Source organism: Nilaparvata lugens, chromosome 11 (genome assembly GCF_014356525.2).
Source record: "Nilaparvata lugens isolate BPH chromosome 11, ASM1435652v1, whole genome shotgun sequence".
NCBI classification, from domain to species: domain Eukaryota; kingdom Metazoa; phylum Arthropoda; class Insecta; order Hemiptera; family Delphacidae; genus Nilaparvata; species Nilaparvata lugens.
The window spans coordinates 24,067,956-24,085,430 of record NC_052514.1 but is presented as its reverse complement, the minus strand read 5'-3'; the positions used below and the strand labels follow the sequence as shown (position 1 = coordinate 24,085,430).

Below are 17,475 nucleotides of genomic sequence, written 5' to 3'. Positions count from 1 at the left end.
CCATCAAGTAGTGTTATCTTCTCAATGTTTTGTTCTTTAGGAATGATCTATTTGCTATTATTCATATTACCTTGATCTTTCTCTAGATAAATTAATCTCCTCCCAATTAACCATGTTTTTCAGTGAGATTCATTTCAAATTGCCAGCATTCCTGATAAATTCGATCAATGCATTCCATTCAACTAATGGTGACTGGTTGGAATGAATCTTACTACGTTAGTGTAATCCCTGATTTTGTCTCGTAAAAATCCTTAAATCTCTGAATTTGTTGATTATACTCTTATCCAATATATTTTACACAAGTTCCAGTAGTGTTGTTAATTGAGTTTGCATATATGCTCCTACTTTCTTTCAGTAAAACAATATCTCACTCCTAATTATTTTTATGGTGTTGATTTTAAATCGTGATATGCTCTTTACATACTGATGCGTCCAGTAGAAGATTGTGTTGTCCAATTAATTATTTTAATCGCACTTTGCACATTTTTGTAGAAATAATTATTGTTGTGTTGTACAATTAATTTGAATATTTTATGTGCTTTGTGATGTGTGCCCCGTAGAATTGATGTATTGTTTGTTGTTTTTGAATTGTAGCTCGTCAATTGTTGATGAACTTGAATTTCCTCTCATTCTATTCTATCATTCTGTAATTCCGGTTGAAATAAATGTGCATCTTTAGAAATGTTTCACTAGATTGCTAAGAAACTAATAATTTTTCATTTTATTGATCAAAATATCTCTCAAATTATATCATTGAAATCGTATAATAATATTATTAAACGTTCTTATGATCTCTTATAAATAGAATTTTCACATAATTAGAATTTTTAACTCTATTGTTTTATTGAATGACGTTCATTCCTTTCCAATCTTTAATAACCCGTAATACTTTCTGAATCGACTTGTTATCCGATTTAATTATAATATAATCAGAAATGCCTTCTGTGTATCTGGTATTATATAATATAAAATATAAATATTATTAATCCTCTTAATGTATAGAATAATTCTATTTGAAATAAGCAATCTATTTTCTTGTTTGATCTTCTCTCTCTATTGAAATTATTCGATCGAGCCAATGTTTGCATGATTTTAAAACATATAACTGTTCATAATATAGCTTGTCAAATTTATGTTGAAGTGCTTGGAAATATTCTATTCAATATTAGATTGTGTTCAACGGAAAAAATTTCCAAACTATGTTATTCGAATTCCATTTTAGTTGGATTGGTTAGTTTGATATTGATTTCTATTTATCAATAATCAGGAATTGGGAGGTGCTTATAAATTATTGTTTATATCTTGCAATCTAGGTCTATTTAATTTGTATAGCTTCAATGTAAAATTCATGCCCAGAGTCGTCACATAAAGTTAAAAACAGACAGTTAGCTCATTTACGAAGCCATAACTCCACTTTCCGTTGCACGGATGTCAAAGTTAACTATAGCTCACATATAACTAAAAGCGCCCAATTAGACACATGGTTTTGTTGCACAGTCGTCAGAAGGAGCTTATTTATTTCTCCAATAGCTAACAACGTTTAGTTGAGTTATGGGCCCAAATTCGTGCTCTACTATCTACTCCCGTCAAATGCATTTTAGAGGTTATGATAGCTTGTTTTAAAAGTTGTTTACGAAAAACTATCTTTATACAGAGTGTTCTGAAAAAAGGTGCCTATAAGTCAGGGCGTGATTCCTCTCATCAAAAGAAGAAGAAAAGTTCTTATTAACACAGGTCCAAAAATGCTTAGTTACCAAGTTTGGAACGTTTTTAGAAAAAATATTGAAATCACAAAAGTCTTTACACAACGAAACTTTTTTTTAATAAGATCAAAATGAACAACCAGAACTCAAGAACAATGAAATCATCAGAAGAAAAATTAAACAACTCATTCAGCTTCTTCTTTCTAACGTAGTAAAAACAGATTAGCAACAAAATATACTTTTCAACATTTTCATACAGTTCAAGAAAATATACATTTGTTAGAAAGTAAAAAGCATATAAATTATAAATGTGTACATTGTAAATAAATTTGTATTGATATTCATAGTCTTTATTATTTATTTTATTCATTTATTTCAGTTAATATATTACTTGGTTTCAATTTGGTATTGATTTTCAGGTAATCAATAGCCTAGTTGGTATAAATGTTCAAATATCATAGGCGGATAATTTAAAATTAAAAGCATAATGGTTCTGCAAGACATAATATTACAAGCTATACAGAGTGAAAGATTTCGTCTGAATTTCAGTTCCCCTGCCGAAACGAAGTCCTACGGGTATATGTTTGCTGTTAATTAAGATGTAAAATGAAGCGTACTTTATGTAGAATGACCTGAAAAATTCCCAGAAATTTTCAGATATGTGATGAAATACGTGAAACTTGGTCCCGAAAAACAAGTTCCTCTAAGGTTTTGAAGCAGATTTACTATGTTAAATGTACAATAAACACAAAAAAAAATTCTACAGAACTTGTAGAAAATTTAATTTTGAAGAGAAAGATGTAGAATAAGTATATAATAAACAAACCTACAAAACGCATGAAAAATAGAGAGCTTAAAATATTTTTTCATGTGTTTTTGTTCAATCAACAGAGGCTGGCTCAAACCGCACTCTGGTTTGTGGACTGTATCAATTACAAGCGAGAACATTTTTGGGTTATCTGGCATCGGGTAGCAAGGTAGACAATTTGAATGGCTAAGTGCACAATAACATAGGCCTACCTTCATGTCCAAGTCCTCCTGGCTTCCAGGATCCCAGGTCCAGATCACGATTTGAGACGAGAGGAGACTTGCAATAAATCATAATAAATCAATAGATCACTTGAAATATATCGACATAACGAGAAGTGAGCTGTTCGATTGGGCTGACAGTCGGCAACTGGTGCAATTATGCTATGCGCATCACCCTTCAATTGCCCCCTCCACCACACAAATGCCAGACAACAAGGGAAACATTGATATCACGTCCCAACAGTTTGTTATGTAATAAAGGATTATTTTCCAAGGTTGCGTTTGTCTATTATAGACTTATTCTACATCTTTCTCTTCAAAATAAAATTTTCTACAAGTTATGTAAAAAGAATGTCTGTGTTTATTATACATTTAACATAGTAAATCTGCTTCAAACCTTGAAGGAACTTGTTTTTGGGATAAAGTTTCGCGTATTTCGTCACATATCTTGGAAATTACTGTAGCTAAAGGTCTGGAAACGGTTTTATTTTTCAGGTCATTTTACATAAAGTACACTAAATTTTACATCTCAATTAAAAGCAAACAAATACTCGTAGGGCTTCCTTTTGGCAGGGTAAATGGAATTCAGATGAAATCTTTCATTCATATAACTTGGTAACCAAGCATTTTCGGACCTATGTTATGTTATCCCTGGCTGTGGGGATAATGCATATTGGCCTGGAGCTAGTAGCGGGAGAGCGATGGGTCGTCTCATTTCCAGCGGGAGGAGCGCCTGTGGGAAGGCGAGTCCTGGTGATGATTGTTTATGCGGCGAGGTCGTAGGCCGTCAGAACGTCGGCACCGGCTGGAGAGGGCCCACTAGCTACACCACGCACCAGTAAACCATGTTAGTTTCCCTTAGCCGCCTAGGCTAGAGTTCTGTGCTCAGGTAGTGAGCGGTTGGCGCGATCTAGTGGTTTCGAGATGAAGCAAGGGTATCAGTTCATTGGAACTTTTTTCTTCTTTTGATGAGAGGAATGGCACTTTTTTCAGAACACTCTGTATAAGTAAATAATATGAGTTGTCACATAAAGTAAATTATCTTCACCGAGTATAGCTTACTAAGAAGTATAATAAGTATTTATTTTCTAAAGAGTATTTTGGCTACCCACAACTCATATTATTGTAGCCTCATTACTTGTAGGTGCTCAACCAATATAATCGAATTGTTATATAACCTTAACTAGTTCTGTTTCAGTTCTGTTCTGAACAGTAGACCTCACGCAGTTTTCTCATCCACAAGTATCTAATGTCACCTGTTTGAAATGTTACAAACTCAGTTCACATTTGAATTATTTGTATTCATCCATTTCCGTGATAATCTTCCCATGTGATGAAAATATTGCTCAAATATTTAAAAATTATTTTTTTTAGTCAAAAATATTACAATTTCTCCAGCATTATTCAGTTCATTTAATTATTTTTAATTAATTTAATCTATTTATATAATTTTTATTTTTAATGTTCATTCAATTATTGATATTTATTATTGATATTTGACAATTTCGTAGTATTTTTATTCAACATTTAATTATTTCTGTGGACAATATTTATCATAAAAATTAATCAACTATTAAATCAACAACTATTTCAATTGCAGACAATATTTAACATCATACACATTTCTTTAATCTCCAATTTCTTTTATTCAGAATTTTAGTTTATCAGGTACAATAATTATTATTAGCCTATTCAAATTAAGAAATACTCATTTATTTAAGAGGGAAAGCAATAGGAATGCCCTATACACACATTAGTGCATTAGTTGACCGAACGAAGTGAGGTCTAAGATTCAAGTCGACGGTTTGGCATTTCTCTTAATGTTTAAATGTTTATATATTTATATGTTGCGCATTTACGGCGAAACGCGGTAATAGATTTTCATGAAATTTGACAGGTATGTTCCTTTTCAAATTGCGCGTCGACGTATATACAAGGTTTTTGGAAATTTTGCATTTCAAGGATAATATAAAAGGAAAAAGGAGCCTCCTTCATACGCCAATATTAGAGTAAAAATCAGAGTATAGAATTATTCATCATAAATCAGCTGACAAGTGATTACACAGATGTGTGGAGAAGCCAGTCTATTACTGTATTTGTATAAGGTCTATAGTTTCAATCAAAAACATTAAATAGGTATGCATCTTTAAGCTGGGTTTACACCAAAGTTATTAACAAAATGGTTATAACTTAATCCTTATAGATTCTATTAGATTGAACGGAAGTTGACAAACACATATGTTCATCATGTGTATGATAAGTTATGTTCAATCTAATATAATCTAAAATGATTGAGTTATTAACATTTTTTCAATAAATTTGGTCTAATCGCAGCTTTAAGGTCTTTGGTTTCAATATTTTGTTTTGCAGTCATGGTATTATTATGCGTGCCCATCAGTATCAATATTCTCACATTCGAAAAAACTAATTTGATAGGTGAATAAAAATAAACAAATGAACTAAATAATGCTGGAGAAATTATAATATTTTTGATTCTAAAAAAATTAATTTCCATCAGATAGAAAGATCATCACGGAACTGGATGAATTATATCATATGGAATACAAATTCAAATGTGAACTGAGTTTGTTAACATTTAAAACAGTTGACATCTGGTACTTGTGGATGAGAATACTGCGTGAGGTCTACTGTTCACAGAACTACTACTTTATGAATTCAGAATAAATGCAAAATTCTGAGGTGTAGTAGTCTCGCTCGAATTTGCGCTATATATATGAGACTATGAGACAGCTCATGAAAGAGCAGCTATGAAGTACAATAAATAATAGTGCATTTCTCTTGTGTCGCTCTCGCTCACCAGTGTCAAGTGAAATAGACACTTCTCCAGCCATTTGTGTAATCCACTTGTCAGCTCATTGATCATGAATAATTCCAATGTATCTAGAATAAGGTAGTGGCCACGAAAAGATGCGCAGTAACAAATCCAAACCAGCTGGTCGGTGTAACGTCATTGGTGCTCTAAAAGTCTATTCCTCCCAAAGACCTTAAAGAGATATAGACCCACAATGCCTATGCCTTCCCATTGATAGCTCTTACTTGAAATTGAAGGCCGCCATTGGGGTATTTTAGCACGAGATATTATACATAATATATTTCTAATATTATAGACTACAAAGGCATTGGTTTGATGTATGTTATAATCTTTTAGGTTGCCCCCTCAATGGTCGATTTCAATTCCAAGTACGACACTAGCGCTGCATGTGAGTCTATGCATCTTCAAGGTCTTTGATTCCTCCTATCTTTTCAATGTTAAATTGAGCAACTTTGTAAGTTTTTTTCAAAAAGTACAAAACTTTCAAGTCCCATCGACATTCCCCACGATTTAAACAATATATCTTTGGACGGCTATATATTTTTTGGATGGCTGGATCTTTGAGAATGATCGATTTTGTAAGAGCCTACACATCGAATACCTGTTGATCTCTTATTGAAAATCAACATGCCTTCCCTGGCTCTTTTGTAATTCAATTACTCAATGCTAATGAATTTGGTAAATCGATAATTGAATAAGGCATTAAAAACGTGAAAACATTTATTGGATTATAATATTATTTCTCTCAAAATTCGTTATATCTTGTCTGTGTAGTCTACTGTATATTACGAATCAGTAGAACATCTTGCCGGTTCAACATCTGAATCCTTTAGGAGTGCACTCTTAATTCAGGAAAAAATATATACACATATCCACATACTTTATCCAGGTGATAGTTGTTTGTTACGGTCATATACAATATTTATCTTTATTTTTCTCGAGCAACTTTGTTAGTCTTTTTCTAAAAAAGTACATAACTTTCAAGTCGCATCGACCTTGTATTCTAGGTACCTTGAATAATTCTGCAGTCTGATTGATTCTATCTTCAAAGTAGATGATATATATAGTCATATCAGAGTATGGAGGAATTCTTTTTCTTTTCATATTATCCTTAAAATGAAAATTTCAAAAAACCTTGTATATACCTCGACGCGCAGTTAAGGAATATTCCTGCCAAATCTCATAGAATTCTATCAACGCTTTTGGCCGTAATCGCGTTACATACAGACAGATAAAAGAAAATTCGAGTTAATACATAGACCTCACTGCGTTCGGTCAATTATAATAATTATGTCCCACATGATTATTGAAAACCAATTATTATAATAATTATCAACTTATTTTGGATGAAATTTCTGTCGAATTTTAGAATGATTTATTGTCAAAGCGGTAAGTTGGAATTTTCCGTGTTTCTTCGCTTCAAAAGTTGTTCCTCTAAATCGCTAAATATGGTGAGAAATCTGACCAAAAGCCAAGAGTCGCCATATTGTTTATCAATTTTATGTGAGATCTTTTAGGTCTGTTCACAGTGATGTCGATTGAAACTTTCCCCGATGCCAAGACATTGGTCGGATGGAAGCATGTACGGAAAAAAGTGAATAGAGCTGCAGTGTGACTTATGTGTGATGCTAATTCGAGATATAGCTAAATGGGCTTCGGCAAACGACTGTGCAATGACCAACCATTTATGTCAGTGATTTCAAACTATGTTTCATTTAATGTAACGACTCTGCAACCAGGCATTAGAGTAACTAACTAATTCATAATGAAATTCAACAAATTCAATCTGAAATAATTATATCTTCAATAGTGATTGTTCCATTTATCATATCTCCTATATAGATAGTATATTCCGCTTCCATATATAAAAATTACAGTCAAAATAGAAAATTTGGAAAACTCAACTTTTTCGGTATTTATCACTTAATCCACTTTATATTCGTACATTCAATCCGGGCGCAAATGTCATTCCGTGGTCATTTTTGGGTAACAGCCGTGGAAGATGTCACAATTTCTTCGTTAGGTCTAGCAGAATAAATGATGATGATCGTGATGATGATGATAAGTCGAAATCACAGGCAAACACCTCGCAAAAAAAAGATGCCCGCCAAAATTTTCAGGGTTTTGCTATATCGCTTGTATTTCAACAACCGTTCAAGATATTCAACCGTTTTTTAGACGAAAATATTCTACAAAGCTTCCTCTACAATTTTTATCCTATAAAATTTTACTCTAAAATGCATATTTTATCAGTTATAACCTTCAAGAGCCCAAAAACTTTTTTCTAAATCTTTTCTAATTTCATTCCATTATAACTTTTTTTGCAAGAGATACAGAGAAATTTTAAAATCTATGAAATTTAAAGCGTTTTTTCAACTTTGGAACGATATATCTTCATGCGCTGTATGTAAAAAAATGAGTTCTCCAGCGCCCTCCAAAGAAAACCCTGCAAGATTTCTGGTGCATGTTTCCATATGCTTGAGGTAACAAGCTAGAACTATAAAATCGATTTTTCCATGACTACTTTAAAATAGAGACTTGCAAATGGTCTCAATCTCTTCGTTACAACAAGCCGAATAAAGTATATTGATGATGGAAACAACGAAAATATCCGACATAATTGAAAAATTCAAGATGGCGTTCATTATTTACAGAAATTTTTATATCGCTTGCTATTAAGTTATTGTGAGAGATATCGGATTGGTTTCATCACCAAAATGTTCAGAATTAACCAAACTATGATGTTCGAGAGAATTGTCTCATTTCGACCATTCTTTTCCTGATTTATTCAACTTCAAAAACTTGAAACATACATTTTTCGGGGAAAATATTTTACTTTCCACTCTGTAAATGTATTCGCAGTAGACCTACTCTAGTGTTATTGGTACAGTGTTTTAGAATATTCCCAAAACTTTAAAATGACATCTGGTTACACAGATGTGTGGAGAAGCCAGTCTATTACTGTATTTGTATAAGGTCTATAGTTTCAATCAAAAACATTAAATAGGTATGCATCTTTAAGCTGGGTTTACACCAAAGTTATTAACAAAATGGTTATAACTTAATCCTTATAGATTCTATTAGATTGAACGGAAGTTGACAAACACATATGTTCATCATGTGTATGATAAGTTATGTTCAATCTAATATAATCTAAAATGATTGAGTTATTAACATTTTTTCAATAAATTTGGTCTAATCGCAGCTTTAAGGTCTTTGGTTTCAATATTTTGTTTTGCAGTCATGGTATTATTATGCGTGCCCATCAGTATCAATATTCTCACATTCGAAAAAACTAATTTGATAGGTGAATAAAAATAAACAAATGAACTAAATAATGCTGGAGAAATTATAATATTTTTGATTCTAAAAAATTAATTTCCATCAGATAGAAAGATCATCACGGAACTGGATGAATTATATCATATGGAATACAAATTCAAATGTGAACTGAGTTTGTTAACATTTAAAACAGTTGACATCTGGTACTTGTGGATGAGAATACTGCGTGAGGTCTACTGTTCACAGAACTACTACTTTATGAATGCAGAATAAATGCAAAATTCTGAGGTGTAGTAGTCTCGCTCGAATTTGCGCTATATATATGAGACTATGAGACAGCTCATGAAAGAGCAGCTATGAAGTACAATAAATAATAGTGCATTTCTCTTGTGTCGCTCTCGCTCACCAGTGTCAAGTGAAATAGACACTTCTCCAGCCATTTGTGTAATCCACTTGTCAGCTCATTGATCATGAATAATTCCAATGTATCTAGAATAAGGTAGTGGCCACGAAAAGATGCGCAGTAACAAATCCAAACCAGCTGGTCGGTGTGACGTCATTGGTGCTCTAAAAGTCTATTCCTCCCAAAGACCTTAAAGAGATATAGACCCATAATGCCTATGCCTTCCCATTGATAGCTCTTACTTGAAATTGAAGGCCGCCATTGGGGTATTTTAGCACGAGATATTATACATAATATATTTCTAATATTATAGACTACAAAGGCATTGGTTTGATGTATGTTATAATCTTTTAGGTTGCCCCCTCAATGGTCGATTTCAATTCCAAGTACGACACTAGCGCTGCATGTGAGTCTATGCATCTTCAAGGTCTTTGATTCCTCCTATCTTTTCAATGTTAAATTGAGCAACTTTGTAAGTTTTTTTTCAAAAAGTACAAAACTTTCAAGTCCCATCGACATTCCCCACGATTTAAACAATATATCTTTGGACGGCTATATATTTTTTGGATGGCTGGATCTTTGAGAATGATCGATTTTGTAAGAGCCTACACATCGAATACCTGTTGATCTCTTATTGAAAATCAACATGCCTTCCCTGGCTCTTTTGTAATTCAATTACTCAATGCTAATGAATTTGGTAAATCGATAATTGAATAAGGCATTAAAAACGTGAAAACATTTATTGGATTATAATATTATTTCTCTCAAAATTCGTTATATCTTGTCTGTGTAGTCTACTGTATATTACGAATCAGTAGAACATCTTGCCGGTTCAACATCTGAATCCTTTAGGAGTGCACTCTTAATTCAGGAAAAAAATATATACACATATCCACATACTTTATCCAGGTGATAGTTGTGTGTTACGGTCATATACAATATTTATCTTTATTTTTCTCGAGCAACTTTGTTAGTCTTTTTCTAAAAAAGTACATAACTTTCAAGTCGCATCGACCTTGTATTCTAGGTACCTTGAATAATTCTGCAGTCTGATTGATTCTATCTTCAAAGTAGATGATATATATAGTCATATCAGAGTATGGAGGAATTCTTTTTCTTTTCATATTATCCTTAAAATGAAAATTTCAAAAAACCTTGTGTATACCTCGACGCGCAGTTAAGGAATATTCCTGCCAAATCTCATAGAATTCTATCAACGCTTTTGGCCGTAATCGCGTTACATACAGACAGACAAAAGAAAATTCGAGTTAATACATAGACCTCACTGCGTTCGGTCAGTTATAATAATTATGTCCCACATGATTATTGAAAACCAATTATTATAATAATTATCAACTTATTTTGGATGAAATTTCTGTCGAATTTTAGAATGATTTATTGTCAAAGCGGTAAGTTGGAATTTTCCGTGTTTCTTCGCTTCAAAAGTTGTTCCTCTAAATCGCTAAATATGGTGAGAAATCTGACCAAAAGCCAAGAGTCGCCATATTGTTTATCAATTTTATGAGAGGTCTTTTAGGTCTGTTCACAGTGATGTCGATTGAAACTTTGCCCGATGCCAAGACATTGGTCGGATGGAAGCATGTACGGAAAAAAGTGAATAGAGCTGCAGTGTGACTTATGTGTGATGCTAATTCGAGATATAGCTAAATGGGCTTCGGCAAACGACTGTGCAATGACCAACCATTTATGTCAGTGATTTCAAACTATGTCTTACATAGCTATGTTTCATTTAATGTAACGACTCTGCAACCAGGCATTAGAGTAACTAACTAATTCATAATGAAATTGAACAAATTCAATCTGAAATAATTATATCTTCAATAGTAATTGTTCCATTTATCATATCTCCTATATAGATAGTATATTCCGCTTTCATATATAAAAATTACAGTCAAAATAGAAAATTTGGAAAACTCAACTTTTTCGGTATTTATCACTTAATCCACTTTATATTCGCACATTCAATCCGGGCGCAAATGTCATTCCGTGGTCATTTTTGGGTAACAGCCGTGGAAGATGTCACAATTTCTTCGTTAGGTCTAGCAGAATAAATGATGATGATCGTGATGATGATGATAAGTCGAAATCACAGGCAAACACCTCGCAAAAAAAAGATGCCCGCCAACATTTTCAGGGTTTTGCTATATCGCTTGTATTTCAACAACCGTTCAAGATATTCAACCGTTTTTTAGACGAAAATATTCTACAAAGCTTCCTCTACAATTTTTATCCTATAAAATTTTACTCTAAAATGCATATTTTATCAGTTATAACCTTCAAGAGCCCAAAAAACTTTTTTCTAAATCTTTTCTAATTTCATTCCATTATAACTTTTTTTGCAAGAGATACAGAGAAATTTTAAAATCTATGAAATTTAAAGCGTTTTTTCAACTTTGGAACGATATATCTTCATGCGCTGTATGTAAAAAAATGAGTTCTCCAGCGCCCTCCAAAGAAAACCTGGCAAGATTTCTGGTGCATGTTTCCATATGCTTGAGGTAACAAGCTAGAACTATAAAATCGATTTTTCCATGACTACTTTAAAATAGAGACTTGCAAATGGTCTCAATCTCTTCGTTACAACAAGCCGAATAAAGTATATTGATGATGGAAACAACGAAAATATCCGACATAATTGAAAAATTCAAGATGACATTCATTATTTACAGAAATTTTTATATCGCTTGCTATTAAGTTATTGTGAGAGATATCGGATTGGTTTCATCACCAAAATGTTCAGAATTAACCAAACTATGATGTTCGAGAGAATTGTCTCATTTCGACCATTCTTTTCATGAATTATTCAACTTCAAAAACTTGAAACATACATTTTTTCGGGGGCAATATTTCACTTTCCACCCTGTAAATGTATTCGCAGTAAACATACACTAGTGTTACTGGTACAGTGTTTTAGAATATTCCCAAAACTTTAAAATGACATCTGGTTGGAGGCTGTAAGTCCGTATTCCACGGTTGAAGCATAATCGTGCAAAGAGGGAAAGTACTGTTTGCAGCGGAAAACACACTTTTTCCACCAAATGCCAATCCCAACAATTAGAAAACCGTGTAACTCATGACTCCTTGAAGGTACAAAATTGGGAATGGTATCAATCTGTTTTTAATGATGAGTAGTAAGAGATTTTACATAATGGCAATCTCAAAAATGTTTGTTATCATGAAAAAAACAAGATGGTAGCAAAAATATGTCGATTTTCAAGAACTCGTATGTAATTCTAATAATGTTGAGGATATCGGATCAATTCAGCCATCTGGAAGCTCCAAAATAATCATACTACAATATCCGAAAGAATTTTCTAATTTCAATAACTTTTACTATGGTGAATATAACTTCAAACTCTTCAAATCAGATTTTTTGGCACAAAATTTTTTTTCCTACAGATACCTTGAAAAGTTACCATTTCTGCACTGATTGCAGGCTGCAAAGAATCACGTTTCCGCTCTAGTGCGCAAAGTATTACTTTGCGTACTCCAGATTTGCAGCATGACAACGCAAAATAGTTAGTAGGTTATATGGAGCACCAGTGCAGGAAAATAAAAATCAAGTTGGTAACAATGTCTGTGGTTAGATAAGAATCATCAATGGCTGTATGGCTACATATTTATGATAAAATCCCAATCTTGAAATCCAAAACAAAAATAATGTTTATCTAAATCATAATTAAATAATAACTTCTCATCTTTCAATAATAAATCATGTTTATTTTCTATTGACAGTAATAATTATTTCAACTCCAAGCAATGAGAAATGTAGCAAACACACATTATGAAATTCGAATTTTCAGGTTAAATAATTACGTTGGAAATCCATGTCAAAAAAATAACATTAGAATATACTACACTAAAATATTTTCTGTTGTCTATGTTATTTTATAAATATTTTCTAGTTTACTTATAGTATTTTTCGGTAATTTTAGTTAACCATAAGTCTAAATATCTGAATACTGTTTTTAGATGGATGAAACAAAGTTAGGTACGATTCTTCCCGCTAGGTCTCACGCTTGTCGGTTCAGCCATCTTGCAGCCATCCCAACCAGCTGTTGGCATGTATTTTGAATGCGAATTTTTTGTTTTATCTGTATTTTATTTGATTCTTGAATGAATTAAAATGAGAACTTTGGCTGACAATTTTCAACTTCAATTGGATTATTAATTTTTAAATGAATTAAGGTTGTTATTAATAACAGCATCACACACACAAACATTTGATGGATTTCAGCCATCATTTTATCCATAATTACCCACTTCCACTTTTCATATTCAATGGTAACTGTAGGAAAAATTTAATGTGAAATATGTGCACAAAGTTCCTCTGCTGCACTCAAGAAGCCATTCCAGTAAACGTTTCTTTCGGTGCAGCAAACTGTCACTTTGCGCACTAGTTGCACAAATAACTATTTTCATCCTGTAAATGTATTCAGAGTGAACAAACATCAATATTGTTGACACAGTGTTTCAAAATGACATCTAGTTGAAGGCTGTAAGTCCATATTCTACGACTGGAGTGCCATTATAAAATGAGAAAAAAAAAACACTTTTTGCAGCGGAAAACACTCTTCTTTCATCATATGCCAAACCTGATCAATTAGAAAACCATGTAACTTATGACCCCTTGAAGGTACAGACTTGAAAATGGTATCTATAGCTTAGTAAAGATGTGTGGAAATAGATTATCCATGATGGCAATCTCAAAAATGTTTGTCATCATAGAAAAATCCAAGAAGGCGGCCAAAAATCTGATTTGAAGAGTTTGAAGTTATATTCACCATAGTAAAAGTTGTTGGGATTAGATAAATCTTTCGGATATTGAAGTATGATTATTTTGGAGCTTCCAGATGGCTGAATTGATCCGATATCCTCAACATTATTAGAATTACATACGAGTTCTTGAAAATCGACATATTTTTGCTACCATCTTGTTTTTTTCATGATAACAAACATTTTTGAGATTGCCATTATGTAAAATCTCTTACTACTCATCATTAAAAACAGATTGATATCATTCCCAATTTTGTACCTTCAAGGAGTCATGAGTTACACGGTTTTCTAATTGTTGGGATTGGCATTTGGTAGAAAAAGCGTGTTTTCCGCTGCAAACAGTACTTTTCTCTCTTTTTCCGATTACGCTCCAACCGTGGAATAATGGACTTACAGCCTCACCAGACTCCTTACCAGATGTCATTTTAAAGCTTTGGAAATATTATAAAACACTGTACCAATAACACTAGTGTATGTTTACTGCGAATACATTTACAGGGTGGAAAGTGAAATATTGCCCCCGAAAAAATGTATGTTTCAAGTTTTTGAAGTTGAATAATTCATGAAAAGAGTGGTAGAAATGTGATGATTCTCTCGAACATCATAGTTTGGTTAATTCTAAAACACTTTGGTGATAAAACCAATCTGATATATCTCACATTAACGGTTCTCTTCTGAACGGTTTGCGATATCGATGTGCGGTTTTCGCCATTAATTTTTTCTTAAAATTCTGTATAAAAATCGTTTATCGCATGACCACCTTCCTATTTAGAAAAATAAAGTTGCATTCAAAATGGCGGATCCAAGATGGCAGACCAGATTTTGAGACACGCACAATGTTCGCGCACTCTGCCTGGCTGTGCGCGTACAATTTGTGCAGCACTTGTCTTGATGGTGGGAGAACATCGTGTTCGTCAACATTGTTGCGCACTTCATTTTAGCTTCTGCTACCGGAGCGAAAACATTTTGTGCGTAACCTGTGTTTCTGTCTGACCGTTCAATTTTTACTTTTCTATATTTTGATATTCCTCTTTGAAAAATGGAATGGACAAATGAAAAAATTATCAGTTTCATTAATGAAATAGAGATGAGGCCAGTCATGTGGGATGTGTGTCATGTGGACTATAAAAATAGAAATAAAAAACATTACGCAATGAATAAGATTAGTGAAATTTTCAAGTGTGATGCAACAGAGGTTCTGCGGAAATGGAAGATAATATTGGCACAGTTTCGACGGGAGAAACAAAAAATTAAAGCTTCAAAACGTACGGGCTCTGCAGCTTCTGAAGTGTACATCCCAAAGTGGTTCGGATTTCAACACTTGGAATTTTTAAACGACAGAGATGAGCCCAATGAAAGCATAAACACACTAGACGACATAAATGATCAGGTGAGCTACATTTTCATGTATGAATAATACAAAATTGACATCACATAAATTTATTATTATTATAATTTAGTATTAAGAAATTAATTATTATTAATAACAGACTATCTCTTTTTTAATGACTTTATTGATAATAAGCTCATTATCATAAAAAATATTATTTTTTCATTTATCATTTCTATTTTATTTATACAAAAATCTTGCTAAGAATAACTTCTCAAATAAAAATATAAAACTTTAAATTATTATTAATTAGTTGACATACAATGTTTGAATGACATCATTGTCTGCTACTATAAACATTAAGTACAAGTACACTTTTGTTGGATTACGCAACAGTTTCTTGCCATGACAGCATTCCTATATCTGATTTAAAATAGTTTGCAAATTATTCCCTGATTTCTTTAGCATCACTTCTTAATCTACGACTCATTTGTGGTAATGAATATAAATTTCCCATTGGGGTGTTATCTAATCTCCATGATCCTGGATTGGTTTCACGTGTATCCAGATTTTCGTTATCAAACGAACCATTCGGACAGTACAGTGTAGATGATGTTCGCGACTTTATCAGAAAATTATGTAGATGAACACATGTCAACGTTATAATTTGAGCTTTTTCGTTATCCAGTAACATAGGTTTTCTTAAAACTCGAAATACGGAGGACATTATTCCAAAAACATTTTCAACTATTCTCCTCGCTCTGCTTAGACGATAGTTGAAAACTCTTTCTTTACTTCCCAAGTTGTGTTTTCCAGCATAAGGTTTCATCACATTTATGTCTAATGCAAAAGCATCGTCGGCCAGAATCACGTGGGGCATTGGTTTATTTCTCCCTGGTAAATTGCAAGGCGGTGGTAAATTTAATTGTTCCTGTCGCAGTTTATTGTACAAAGTGCTATTACTAAAAATACCCCCATCTGAAATTCTTCCTTTGCATCCTACATCCACATACATAAAAGAATATTTAGCGTCAACTAATGCAAAAAGTACAATACTAAACTGCGATTTGTAATTGAAAAAGTCACTTCCACTATTTCTCGGTGCTTGGATGACAACATGTTTTCCATCTATTGCGCCCAGGCAGTTAGGAAAATTCCATAAATCGTTGAATCCACGTTCCACCTCCATCCATTCATCTTTTGTATTAGGTAACTGAAACAATTTTTTTATTTTCAGTTAACTGAAATGCAACAACAAGGTGGAGAAGAACTGTTTACTGAAAATGAACAAGTGGCAAAGGAATCTGTTGATACCTCACTACAATCAATCAATCTACCAATCAAGCGTTCTACAGCTAAAAGACAGCGACTACACAATAAAAACGATGCAATGGTATCAGAAGCCTATGAAGTCATGAAAGATATGCAAGAAAAACTTGACCGTACAAATAATGACGCGATACAAGTTTTTTCTACTGGTGTCGCAGCTAAATTGCGGCAAATTCCAAATGATCGCATAAAACTTCTAGTGCAAAGAGATATCGACAACTTATTGTATGATGCAATACTTGGCATTGGAAAGTATCATACTACACCAATGCCATCACCATATTCGGGGGGAGCCATCATACCGTGACAAGTATTCTCAATCTTCACGGTCCAATGAGTTATATTCGACAGCTAACCCAAATGATACAAGGGTGGACCATCAAAGTACGGAATATTCTGTAGACGATTCGTGGTACATGAAGTAATTTACAAATTTACATTGAAAGTTACATAAAATTTGTATTATAATTTTTATATAATAAATCAACATTTTTTATTACTTATTTTTTATTTTATTGTGTTAGAGGCGAGAGGTAATAACATGCATCACAAAACGTTACTTGTTATTGTGAAGTTGTAGTGGATGTTAATAGAAATATTGCACACACAGGAGTTAATATCGTTATCGAAAGTAAGATTGAACAAAAATTCGAAATGAAAATTAATATTGAATATATTTATAATTATTATGATTATATTGTTATAATAAAATATTTATTTTATAATATAATTTGAAGAGCACACAGGGAAAAATGGAGGATGCGTGTTA

The 17,475-nt window shown here is 32.8% G+C and overlaps 2 protein-coding genes across 2 annotated transcripts in view; both read left to right on the top strand.

The window, feature by feature from the left end:
* Nucleotides 1–17,475, top strand: part of LOC111058949 (diphthine--ammonia ligase) — a 75,710-nt gene that overhangs the window by 23,648 nt on the left and 34,587 nt on the right. The gene's annotated exons all lie outside the window — the stretch shown is intronic.
* Nucleotides 14,201–17,283, top strand: LOC120353587. The gene is made up of 2 exons (XM_039437921.1): nt 14,201–15,437; nt 16,615–17,283. Exons 1-2 carry the CDS (start codon nt 15,087–15,089, stop codon nt 17,011–17,013), a joined length of 750 nt encoding a protein of 249 aa, XP_039293855.1. The 5' UTR covers nt 14,201–15,086; the 3' UTR covers nt 17,014–17,283.

Excerpts from the sequence above, each read along its gene's own strand:
- LOC120353587 (XM_039437921.1), top strand. The coding sequence starts at position 15,087 with ATGGAATGGACAAATGAAAAAATTATCAGTTTCATTAATGAAATAGAG. Across the intron at positions 15,438-16,614 it reads TAGACGACATAAATGATCAG|TTAACTGAAATGCAACAACA; the intron begins GTGAGCTACATT and ends TTTTATTTTCAG.